At 38.7% G+C, this 13,651-nt stretch overlaps 1 protein-coding gene across 1 annotated transcript; it reads left to right on the top strand.

Moving 5' to 3' along the window:
* The first annotated feature begins 5,506 nt into the window (after positions 1-5,506).
* Positions 5,507-9,966, top strand: LOC104216595 (eukaryotic translation initiation factor 3 subunit C). Its single transcript, XM_009766688.2, has 4 exons — positions 5,507-5,615; positions 5,730-5,795; positions 6,390-8,195; positions 8,799-9,966. The coding sequence occupies exons 2-4, from the start codon at positions 5,772-5,774 to the stop codon at positions 9,741-9,743; spliced, it is 2,775 nt and encodes a 924-aa protein (XP_009764990.2). The 5' UTR covers positions 5,507-5,615; positions 5,730-5,771; the 3' UTR covers positions 9,744-9,966.
* Positions 9,967-13,651: the final 3,685 nt, after the last annotated feature.

Genomic DNA, 13,651 nt, shown 5'->3' with positions numbered 1-13,651 from the left:
CTCACAGTGAAGAATAAGTACCCGATCCCGCTCATTGCCGACTTGGGCAAGCCAAGTACTTTACCAAGGTGTATCTTCGCACTGGCTATTTCCAGGTTCGCATTGCAAAAGGGGATGAGTCGAAGACAACATGTCTGATGAGATATGGAGCCTTTGAGTGGTTGGTGATGCCCTTCATCTTAATCAATGCACCAGCCACATTTTGCACCTTTATGAACAAGATTTGTCATCCCTACCTTGATCAGTTCATAGTAGTGTACCTAGACGACATAGTCATCTAGAGTAACACCTTGGAGGAGCACATGGTGCACTTAAGGAAGGTCTTCCGAGTCTTGCAGGAAAACGAACCATACATCAAGAGGGAGAAATGCAAGTTTTCACAATCAAAGGTGCGCTTCTTGGGCCATGTAATTAGCAGTGGTAAGTTATGGATGGACGAGGCTAAGGTACAGGCCATACAGGAGTGGGAAGCACCTACCAAGGTACCCGAGTTGAGATTCTTTCTTGGTTTTGTTAACTATTATCGCGGTTCATCAATGACTACTTAGCTAAGGCCGCACTATTGACTGAGTCGTTAAAGATGAACAAGCCGTGAGTTTGGACGAAGTATTGTAAAAAGGATTTGAAGGCCTTAAGGCAGCTGTAATAGATGGGACATTCTTGGTATTACCTGACTTTGCCAAGACATTTAAGATGCATACAAATGCCTCAAATTTTTCCATTGAGGGTGTCTTGATGCAAGATAAGAATCCCATATCATTCGAGAGTCGCAAGTTGAACGAGACGGAGCTTCATTACACCGTGCAAGAGAAGTAGATGACTGCCATTATGCATTGCCTTCGTACATGGTGACATTATTTGCTTGGGGCGAGGTTTGTGGTCAAGATCAACAATATGGCTACTAGCTACTTCAAACGCAGAAGAAGCTCACACCAAAACATGGTAGGTGGCAGGATTTCCATGTCGAGTTTGATTATGTGTTGGAGTATAAGTGGGTCAAAGGTAATGTTGTAGTTGATGCCTTGAGCCGAAAAGACGAGCTTGCTGCCATCACTTTAGAGTTAGGAGATTCGTGAGGCTATAAAAAAAGGCATGAAATATGATCCGGTAGCCAAACAACTTATGGAGTTAGCCACCCAGGGTAAGACGAGGCGTTTTTAGGTAGAAGATGGCCCATTTCTTACCATGGGTCGGTCAATCAACATACCTAAGTTTGGAGATATTAGACGGTGGATCATAAGTGAGAGTCATGACACAATGTGGGCCGGTCATCCAGGTCAACGTCACACTAGGGCGATGGTTGAGTCAGTCTACTATTGGTCATGCATGTGAGATGACATAGAGTGTTATGTATAGACATGTCTTGTCTGTCAACAGGACAAGGTTGAACAACAACAGCCTAGAGGGCTTTTGGAGCCACTACTAGTTGCAGAGTGTCCATGGGAGAGCGCGACTAAGGACTTTATCACTTGTCTACTGAAGTCCAACAATTATGGTACTATTACGGTGGCTGCCTCTCCAGGTTTCATAGCCAAGGAAGCCGCCAAGGTAATTTTTAAGAACGTGGTGAAGTATTTAGGCTTACCAGGGCATATCATCAGTGATCGAGATCCCCACTTCACTGGGAATTTTTGGAGAGAGTTGTTCGACATACTTAGCATGGAACTGCAATTTTCCACTAGTTTTCGCCCATAGACGGATGGACAGACGGAACAGGTCAATGTCTTACTGGAATGCTACTTGAGGAATTATATGTGCACACATCAAAAGATTGAGCAATTATGGACATCACTCAATTCTCTTATAATTGCAGCAGAGTGAGTCCACGGGGCAGACACCATTTAAGCTAGCCATAGGTCAACAAGCAGAAACTCCACATTCATTACCAGCCATGTTCGAGAGAAAGACTTTGGGGGCTTATTATATGGCCAGAGGATGAGAGGAGCAGCTTGACATTTATGAGTCTTACTTGGACAAGACAGTTAAGAAGATGAAGAAGTTTGCAGACCGTAAGCAGCATCCCACAGACTCTGGAGTTGGGGACATGGTCATGGTAAAGATTAACCCAAAACAATTCAAGGCACTACGGGGCATGCATCAAAATTTGACTCGCAAGTATGAGGGACCATTTAAGATCTTCACCAAGGTAGGCAAGATCTCATACAAGCTTGACATGCCATCGTATCTTAAAATATACCCTATCTTCCATGCCAGTGTACTTAAGCCATATCATAAAGACAATGATGATTCGAGTAGGGGTCAATCAAGTCGAGCGCCAATTACTATCACCGCCTCACATGATGGGGAGATTGAGGCTATCATTGATTACTAAGGCCAGGCGAAAACAAGGGTAGAAAGCCACCGCTATTTCCTTGTCCATTGGAAGGGGTGGTAATCACCGGAGGAATCTACGTAGGAATGATATGAAGACTTATGGCAATTCAAAGATAAGATCCGAGAGTTTATGCACAACATTGCACCATGATCATGGCAACATTAGGTGGGGGAGATTGTGATGACCCGCCATGTCATCATGCCATATATGCGCTATTTGGAATATACTAATACCACATGAAAGCTTTAATGGGAGGAAGACTAGCATTTATGAGAAGATTCTAGAGAAGTATGCACATTTCCTTTGGAAGACCCTAGATCCCTATGAATTTTCTAGGAAAGTTCTTGGAATCTTCTAGGCTTGTAGAGAATTATAGAGAAAGCCTTTATCTTGTAAATACTAAGGACTTGATTAACAATTAATATTTATACACTAGCCCCTAGCAGACTAGTATATAAAGGGGGTCATTCATTTGTAATACATGAAGCAAACTATTCTAGTTCTCTCTCTAATACAAAGCTTTCTTTAGCAATTATCTTGTGTTCATCATTCCCTTAGCGATCTCTAATATCTTAGGATGATTTGGCATAACAAGAACGTGAGCAAGTTGTCAAGTACCACATGTGCGCTTAGTTTTGAGACTAAGGACGTGACATAATGGTTATTGTCTTATTGTAGGGAGAATGGTCGTTTAAAATTTAGTCTAGTACCGAGTCTGGAACTCAATTAAGAGAGCTTTGGATAGAGAGAGGCGGTAGAGAATAGAAATTAGAGGAGAGGAGGAAAAAAAGGGTGTCACTAAATCCCCTAATTTAAGACACTAATAATGGATTATAAATGAACTGTATGAAAACGATAGTTATAACGGGTAACACACAAATTTAGGACAACTTTGGTAATAATTTTGAAATATTGTATAAGAAAAAAAAATTCCCGAAAAAATGGGTTGGATAATGAACTTTTTAAAAGCGGGTCAAGTATGGACAAGAACTATATTAGCCACTTAGAAAATGGATAACCAATAGATAACTAATGAGTTTAACTTTTATATTTGTAAAGAGATAAACTGGGAGTTCCTCAAGTTTGAGAGACTAGAAATTCTCCCTAAAGCGATCATATTTAAGAAGCTATGGATAATATGGATATCCATACTATTCGTCGATTTACCCGTTTTCTATCCGTATTAAATATGGATCGGGCCAAATAATTTATTTATTTATTTTTGCATTACCCGTTTTTAACCTGTCCATATCATTTCCGACTAGACCGTTTGCCACCCCTAGTTATACCCTTAAACTATTTGTATTCTTAATTACTTACCCCATGAACTTGGGTATTCAATAGCTATTACTAGGGGTGTTCATAAAAATCCGAAAAATCGAACCAAACCGAAAATCAAACCAAACCGACCAAAAAACCTGATACGTTTTGGTTTGGTTTGGTTTTGAAATTTAAAAAACGATCAAATTTGGTTTGGTTTTGGTTTTAATAAAAAAAACCGAATCAAACCGAATATAGGAGTATTTATTATTACACCTATATATATGTAACTTTTATACAAAGTTTTAAATTTTTATAATAAATGTTAATCGTTTGCACTTTTAGTATAGTTCTTTACCTTTAATTATAGTTTGATTGGTAGTTTTCTTTTGTTAAGTGTAAGAATCTATTTCATGTTAAAAATAATATATTTTTAATTGAGTCCTTAAATTATTCATCACTATTTGATTCAATATATTATCATCAATATATCTTGGTAAATAATAGATTTCTCAAAGGGCAATTGATTTGATAGTGTTAAGTTAAAAATGTGGTTGCCGAAATATGTGTTTGGTAGTGTATGTCTTATATTTAAGAAAAAATCGACAAATAACCGAAAAAATCTAAAAACTGACATAAACCGAATCGAGAAAAAAACGACTTAATTGGTTTGGTTTGGTTCTAATATTTGAAAAACCGACTTACTTGGTTTGGTTTTTTTTAGGGAAAAACCGATCCAAACCAAATCATGAACACCCCTAGCTATTACCCCCTTAAACAATCTCATCTCAGAAAAATGGCATGTACGCGCATGCCACGTGAATTTTTCCATCAATCTAATATTTTTAATATATATATATATTACCTTTTAACTGTATTAGTTTCTTAGATCATCTTTTTCGAATAAACTTTGTAATATAATTTAGCTAGAACTCCAGTACTTATGCTTTTTTTTATTTAGATAAAAATGATGAAGCTTCAGTTAATTTTTTTTTTAAATTTATCTTCAAAAAGAAGAAATACGCCAATAAAATAAATAGTCATAACATCTAAAAATGATATAAAATACATATTTTGAACTTTATTATTTAGGCTTAAACTTTTTATTTAGCTAAAAATTATGGAGCTCTAAGCAAGTATATCTTATTACAAATTTTGCCCAAAAAAATACACAGTTAAAATAAATAGCTATAGCATATAAAACAGAAATAAAAATGAAGTACACAATTGCAACTTTATTATTTTGGCAATAATTATTTACATTTGATAAATAATAGTGGAGCTGCACCCAAGTTTTTTTTACTAGTTTGATTCGAAAATAAAAAATACACAATTAAAATACATAGCCATTATATCTAAAGAAAAAATAACAAGAAATTTTCATTTGGTACTCTATTATTTTAGCTATAAATTTTTTATTTGGCTAAGGTATGGAGTTCTGGCCAAATTATTCACAAATTTGGCCCGAAAAGGAATAAATAAATAGTTAAAATAAATAGACATTATATTTATAGAATAAATTAATACAAATAAAAGGGAGTATATTCATGGTCTTTGCTCCAATAATGTTCAGGGGTAACGATTATCAAATAACCAGTTCAGGGGGTAATTAGGTCTCAAATAATTTAAGGTTACAATTAATAATTCATGCCAAGTTTTATTTTAAAAAAGTTTTCCGCCTATTCGTATTCATCAAAGGAAGGAGAAAAACGAAGAGAATATACCGTTCTTAAAATAGTAGCTAAAAAAATGTGTATTTCTGTATGATATATACAAAAATATTATTCTTTTGTGGCTACCATTTTAAATGTTGAGGCTAAAAGTGATTTTCGTCCAAAAATGAAGTACATTGGGCCGTGGCCTTGTTCGATTAGTGACTTTATATTCTCAACCCATAGAAGCCCAAAAGACGAGTCGGACCAACCCTTATCATTCTCTAGGGTTTTTACTGTAAAATTCCATTCCCCCTTCTCCTCTTTCTTCGTTAGCTTTCTAAGTAAATCACAGTTCCAGCTTACAGGTTCGAATCTTTTCTTCTTCAAAATTGGTGTTTGTAAAACCGCTGAAGAGGCAAATTTATTTGTTGATTTATTCTCAATCTGATATTTTTATTTTTTATTTTGAGTAATTCCAGGTCATTCTATCTCCGTTTCTCGAAGAATCTTTTTGAAGAAGTATGGCGTCCCGTTTTTGGACTCAAGTAAATGAATTTTTCACCTCAATTAATGATTTAGTTTTTTTCTTTATGTGTTTGGATGAATAAAATAATCTATTCACCAATTTACAGTGGTAAAGATTTAATTTTTTATTAATTTATAAGATCTCTAGTGATAGATAATCCTACATTATTGAATATTGGAATGAATCAGATCTAAATAGAGCTAAATGGATAGTGATGATTCATATAGCCAACCCCAGCTAGCTTTTGATTGAGGCATAGTATATTGTTATGTCATTGTACTTGCATCTGGATGTTTTGAATTGCAATTTCATAATCCAATTTTTCAAATTTTAAGTGACCTTTGGATACAAATCACGAGAATGTGTATTTGTTCACACTTTTCACCAGCTATTCTGCTGAAGAGCAATTTACTTGTTTGTGTAAACAATAAGATGTGAAATATATTCTTAAACTGTTAATAAGGAATTGCTTAGTGAGCCTAGAAAATTAAGGTGCTGTGAGTGACTGATTTGTTTTTGTATATGGCAGTCTGTTGGGCATGGCTCATTCTGCATAACGTATAAGGGTTTAGGGAAGGTGTTATTTAATTCATTCATACTACGGTATTTGCAGGGAGATAGTGAAACGGAGGACGAAGAGGAGAGTGATTACGAGCAGGAGGATGATGAAGGGCTGGCTGAGACTACCGCTGCAGCGGCTGGGTCAAGATACCTTGCAGCTGGTGACAGCGACAGTGATGAATCAGATGGACAGAAGCGAGTTGTCCGGTCGGCAAAGGATAAGCGCTTTGAGGAATTGTCTGCTACCGTTGATCAGATGAAGAATGCTATGAAGATTAATGACTGGGTCAGCTTGCAGGAGAGCTTTGATAAGATCAATAAGCAGCTGGAGAAGGTCATGCGCATTACAGAATCGGTTAAAGCACCAAATCTCTATATCAAAGCTCTAGTGATGCTGGAGGATTTCTTGAGTCAGGCCTTGGCCAATAAGGAGGCAAAGAAGAAGATGAGTAGTAGTAATGCTAAAGCCTTGAATTCGATGAAACAGAAACTGAAAAAGAATAACAAGCAGTATGAGGAGTTGATTAACAAGTACAGGGAAAATCCTCCCGAGAGTGAGGATGAGGCTGGTGATGATGAAGAGTCAGAAGAGGAAGAAGAGGATGATGAAGAGGAGTTTGAGGAGGACCCAACAAAGATTGCAGCTGCGTCTGATGAGGAAGATGACGAAGATGAAAGTCGGGATGAGACAGCGGAAAGCGGTACTGGGTGGGAGAAGATGCTGAGCAAGAAAGAAAAACTTTTGGATAAACAGTTCAAGGATCCAAGTCAAATCACGTGGGAGACAGTTAACAAGAAGTTCAAGGAAATTGTTGCTGCTAGGGGTAGAAAGGGGACTGGAAAGATTGAATTGGTTGAACAGCTCACCTTCTTGACCAAGGTGGCCAAGACTCCAGCACAAAAGCTTGAAATTCTGTTTAGTGTTGTGTCTGCCCAGTTTGACGTTAATCCAAGTCTCAGTGGACACATGCCTATAAATGTTTGGAAAAAGTGCGTGCAGAATATGCTTACCATCCTCGATGTTTTGACCCAATACCCAAACATTGTGGTTGATGACATGGTGGAGCCGGATGAAAATGAGACCCAGAAAGGAGCAGACCACTCGGGGACGATAAGGATCTGGGGAAATTTGGTTGCCTTTGTTGAAAGGATAGATGTAGAGTTTTTCAAGAGCTTGCAGGTAATTGATCCACATACCCGTGAGTATGTTGAGAGGCTGAGGGATGAGCCGTTATTTTTGGTTCTTGCTCAAAATGTCCAACATTATTTAGAACGGGCAGGAGACTACAAGGGTGCTGCGAAAGTGGCTCTCAAACAGGTTGAATTCATTTATTATAAACCACAAGGAGTGTATGATGCTATGAGGAAGTTGGCTGAGCTTACGGAAGGAGAAGGTGAGGCAGAGTCTATAGAAGAAAACAAAGTGGTTGAGGAGAGTAGAGGTCCAACTGCATTTGTTGCAACTCCAGAGCTTGTGCCCAGGAAACCTGCTTTTGAAGAGAACAGCAGGACATTGATGGACATTCTCGTTTCTCTCATATATAAATATGGGGATGAACGCACCAAGGCCCGTGCAATGCTCTGTGATATATACCACCATGCTATCTTGGATGAGTTTTCAACATCCCGTGACTTGTTATTGATGAGTCACTTGCAAGATAATATCCAGCACATGGACATTTCAACTCAGATACTTTTCAACAGAGCCATGGCTCAGCTCGGTCTCTGTGCATTCAGGGCGGCACTTGTTGCAGAAGCACATGGCTGCTTGGCTGAACTCTATTCTGCCGGCAGGGTGAAGGAGTTACTCGCGCAAGGTGTCTCCCAAAGTCGTTATCATGAGAAGACCCCAGAACAGGTTTCTTTGCTGAAAAATTTCATTCTTTTTCTTTTATGGAAGAAATTTATTCTTATTACGTGCCCTTATGTTCCTCCATTGTTATGTTTTGGGATTAGCTGCTTTATTCTACTTCATAATTGTGGTAACTAGTATGTTTCAGAGTGTTTGTATGGCGCAGCTCAACAAGAAAGTGGGTTCCAGTTGAAACTCGAAAAGAAAAATCAGTTTATTTGTTGGTTTACTTAATGAGTTAAGTGGGTATCTAAAAGTTTCCCTCATGGTTTTCATAGCTAGCAGAACTTGTTCTTTTGGAGAATGCTCGGGAGTAAATCAGTGATAGTAAAATTTAAAGAACTTCACAGAACTTTAAATTAATTCCATCAGTTTTAGCAGTGTATAAGTTGATTTCCAAAGTAGGGACTAACCACTTGATTGAACATGTACACATGGACAATTAATTAGCCAAACTCGAACAAATTCATAGTAACTGAAATAATCGTATATTTTATATCGGATTGCACCTTCTACTGACTCATTTATCAGAGTAGGTTTTTTTTTGTGAAATTTCATCATTATGATTCTTACCAAAGCTTCTAAACTATGCATGTTGGACACTTTTAGGAGCGGATGGAGAGGAGGCGTCAGATGCCATATCATATGCATATAAATCTTGAGCTTCTTGAGGCCGTCCATCTGACATGTGCAATGCTTCTTGAAGTGCCAAACATGGCAGCTAATAGCCATGACATGAAGCGCAGGGTTATTAGCAAGACATTCCGGAGATTGCTTGAAGTAAGTGAGAGGCAAACTTTTACCGGCCCACCTGAAAATGTGAGGGACCATGTAATGGCAGCGACAAGGGCCCTCAAGCAAGGAAACTTTGAAAAGGCTTTTGATGTTATCAACTCCCTTGACGTGTGGAGGCTGCTTCGCAACAAGGATAGTGTTCTTAAGATGCTTAGGGGCAAAATAAAGGAAGAGGCACTGAGGACCTATCTTTTCACATATTCTTCTTCTTATAATTCTGTGAATTTGGATCAGCTTGCAGGGATGTTTGACCTTTCAGATTCACAGATCCATAGCATCGTGAGCAAAATGATGATTTCTGAGGAGCTTCATGCAAGCTGGGATCAACCATCCCGATGCATGGTCTTTCACGATGTTGAGCATACAAGACTGCAGGCTTTGGCATTCCAGTTGACGGAAAAGCTGTCAGTATTAGCAGAAAGTAATGAAAGAGCAACAGAATCGAGGATAGGTGGTGGTGGATTGGAGGGCATTCCCCTGAAGCGCAGGGACGGCCAAGATTATGCTTCTGCAGCTGCTGGTGCTGGTAAGTGGCAGGACTTCTCCTTCTCACAAGGCAGACAAGGTGGCGGTGGTGGCCGAACAGGATATGTCGGTGGTAGATCAGCTTCTGGGCAAGCATCGAGGGACCGTACTAATCAGGCCCGGGGGACTTACAGTGGTCAAGGCTCAAGATATCAGAGTGGTGGAGGTGCGAGGGGAAGTCAGATGGATGGATCAGGTCGCATGGTTAATCTTAACAGAGGGGTCCGCGCTTAGAGAGCTGTGCACAAAGTTTTGCATAAGAGAGAATCACAGAGCACTTTGAGGTCCTGGTTGTAGTAAATTTATAGCTTTCTTTGTTTCATAACCCAACGTTTCATTGTGTTACATTGTTTTCAGCGACTTTATAGCATCCTTTGGCAATGCTTTACTGCTTCTCTCACTTAATGACATTCATTATGTTGGGTACATTCCTTTTTAATGTAATCTGCATTGATTATTAGCTGGTGGTACGTACAACCTAGAATTTTGTCACCTTCAAAGTTGTTTCTTCTTTTATTCTTCGCTAGATAATGCACAATAGTAATTGGGAGATTAGGTGTATCATTACAAGTATCATTAGCAGCAGGCATGGAAAAAGTTGTTTTTTCAGGAAGTAATCAGAGGCTGAAAACCGTAATTCCCTGTGTAAGAGTGGTGCAGTTTAGGCCATAATTTCATGAGTGTAATAAAGCAAATTCAAAACTGATTGTGCCAAAGGACAATATGACTATGTACAGTAGTTTAGAATATCTCTTATGAATATCTATTGAAATTGCCCTTGAACTATTTAAAATTAAGCAATATTGATCTATTAAACTTTTTGTCTAATGTTACTCCCGTCGTTAGGAATGTCTCACTTTTGGCCTTGAACTCCAAATGAGAGTAACTTTAAACGTCATAGTCAAAAGTTTAGAGGTAAATTTAGATCTTTTTTCTCAAAGAATTAGACACATTGAAGGAGAGAATTGAAGTCCAACGCTATAGATGAAGAGAAAAAATTGTTGTCGCAAACAGGTCTACCAAAGCTTTGCTTTACAACAACAAAAACAACGACCCAGTATAATCCCACAAGTGGAGTCTGGGAAGGGTAATATGTACGCAGACCTTACCCCTACCCCGAAGGGTAGAGAGGCTGTTTCCAGGAGACCCTCGGCTCAAAAAAAGCAACAGGAGACGAGGATGTGTATTTTAACCCAAAACCTTAAGACAATGGTTGGAGTAGTTGATACGAATCTAAGTACGTAATTGAAGAAATTAAAGATAAGATAGAAATTGTGTCACGCCCCGACCTCAGGAAGCGCGACCGGCGCTCAACCGAGATACCCCGATCGAGCAAGCCTGCACAATACCGTCTACCCAACTCACCCATGAATAAAGAGAAGGATACATATTCATTAATTAGACGGTAAGAGGTCATATGAATAGCACCGGTCCATTTTCATTAGTTACGTCTTTAACAAGTCTCCAATTAGTACATTATACATTCATAGTTGAAGTAGTACCTATGATACAATTACAACACTTTGAGTTTAACCTTCCAAACATTAAATACAATCCACACTATGTCCACAAAGCCTCTAACAGAAACAAAAGAGTGTTACGACAGTGCCGACAATAAGGTTCCGGCTATACCTCAAAATGCTATGCACAAGGACAAGTGATACGGGACTCCGAAATGAAGTGGGGCACACCAAGTCAGCTGAGGAGAGGGTATGCTGCTATCACGGATCGACACCACCTGCTGTGGAACCACCTGCATCCATTAAAGATGCAGCGCCCTCGACAAAAGGGATGTTAGTACATATGGAATAGTACTAGTATGTACGAATAAACACCCTCTTAATAGAACGAGTAGCAGTAGAGAAAGAAATATGAAATCATCAAGGTGTCAAGTTAGGGGAAAGGTAAATTCAATTAAGTTTCAATCTTTTAAGTTGGAAGATCCTTAGCACCGATACACCACCTTTTTAGCACAGAGTCCGATCTCAGCCCGATCGGCTAAGCCATCTCACCCCGATACATCCACCCATAATACCACCATGTGTGCGGCATGGCACCCGATCTCAGCCCGACCGGCTAAGCCGTCTCACCAAAATGGCAAGTGGATCGACATCACATCACATATTGCTAGCAATAATCTCATCCCTCTCAAGGGAAAACATCTCAACACATCAATATCATCTCACATAAGGGGAAACAACCTCATCACATTAACACGAGGATTTACCTCTCAATCACTCCTATACCGGCACTTGTAGTTTCAGGCTTAAGTTATTTTGACCTACCCTTTCTTGGTGACTAAACGATACTCCAAAAGCATTTATTTTTAAAGGGGTTTACTACTCATTTCATAATCTTTTACATATCATTCATTTCATCGACACCAATGGCCATAACGCGATATCATTCTTGGCACGTTGGCCGCACATCATATTTTATGCTCTATTATTTCACTTTCAAATATCATCATGGGTAATTCAACAACAAGACTTTTCAACTTTAGACTTTTAAATATACAAGTGAGCACATAAGGGTGATAAGCACATGGAGATTTCTTATACAATTTGACGCAACATCTTTCATTTGAACTTGACTTGAAGTCACAATATTTCAATACATGACTCATGCTTTGAACACGCCCCCCAAGAACAACATGATATCATAACAATATTCGAACCACATTTTGAACACACACACACATACACAAATATATATACCTTTCGATACCAAACTTATTCGGAATATCAAGTATATAATGAACAACTCGGAACTTAGCGAAGTTGTGAGATTTAGTTCTAAGAGAGAGGTTTAGCCAACATATCTCGTTTTGAGCTTTCCTTAATCCACTACAGTTCCAAAATCTTAGCAACTTCGATCTTTTAGAAATATAACAAAATTAAACTAAAATTAGAAAGGCGTTCATGGCTCCAGCTCATTTGAGCATTTTATCGAACACTAGGTGGCCATTATGATTTCAAGGTCTTCCATGGTGGATTCCTTTATTTCACTATCCAAAGTCTAGCCAATTGAGCTCAACAATCTTCCCACAATCCTTGATAGTACATGCATGCATAATGAATAACTCCCACACCCAAGAATTGCTTGACTTATTATCTATTTCAGTTAAATCTCAAAATTGAATGCTAGGGCTAGTACCTTACCTTTTTGTTTAAGACCTTGGGAATTACCCTTGTGAAATCTTCAAGGCTTGAACAAAGATTGATGAACAAATGACTTAGAAATTCTTTTTCTCACTCTAGACCACCTTCCTCTCTCTAAAATATAAGTTTGAACCTTTTAAAATAATCCCTAAGATTGTTTTATAAGAATGGGGTCGGGTTTATAAAATAGAAAAATGAAACCTTATGCGACTGCATAACACTCATGCAGTCCGCAAAGTGGGACGCATAATGGCCCTCCGGAATTGGGCATTTCTGCTTTACTCTGCGACAGGTCTGCGGTCCGCAGATCAATTCTGCGGTCGCATTCATCCGGAAATTTTTACGGTGGATATGCGATGGATTGTGCGGCCCGCAAAATGATTAATGGGCTACGAAATCGACTGCAAAATATCATCCAAAGTTTGCCCAGTTCTATGCTTCACTCTGCGGCAGATCTGCGGTTATATAGTGGACTACAGAAATACCCTACTCTGCCAAAAATTTTCTTCAACTCCCCAATGCGCTGCTCAACCCAAAAAGTCCGTACCGCGGCTATAATCATCAACACATACGTCTACCTCGGCACCACGAAACCCTAGGTTTTAAGTAAAATTTGTTGCGGCCTTATATCCTTCCCCCGCTTAAGATTATTCATCCTCGAATGAGGGTCAAAATTTACCATTAGCATCCAATGTGACTCAGTTGCTGTATCATACGAGCAATTCCAAATTTTGACTAACTCCCTGAATTTTTTATAAATTTTGCCAGAATTTTCCTTGTAACTGGACCTATCCACGTGTAAGAAAATTCCAGAAACTAATACCAACAACATGTACATAACCCAACGACGCAATAAGACATGGAATTAGCACCAACCGTGACCTCATGAGCAATATATTATTAGAAGGGAACACCCTTAGCATAAACTGTACAAATGATACATAATTCATAGGGAATAGTTTCATAAAATCGAGTACATAG

The sequence above is a fragment of the Nicotiana sylvestris genome, chromosome 2 (genome assembly GCF_000393655.2).
Source record: "Nicotiana sylvestris chromosome 2, ASM39365v2, whole genome shotgun sequence".
In the NCBI taxonomy this organism is placed as follows: domain Eukaryota; kingdom Viridiplantae; phylum Streptophyta; class Magnoliopsida; order Solanales; family Solanaceae; genus Nicotiana; species Nicotiana sylvestris.
This window is presented reverse-complemented; position numbering and strand designations above follow the sequence as displayed.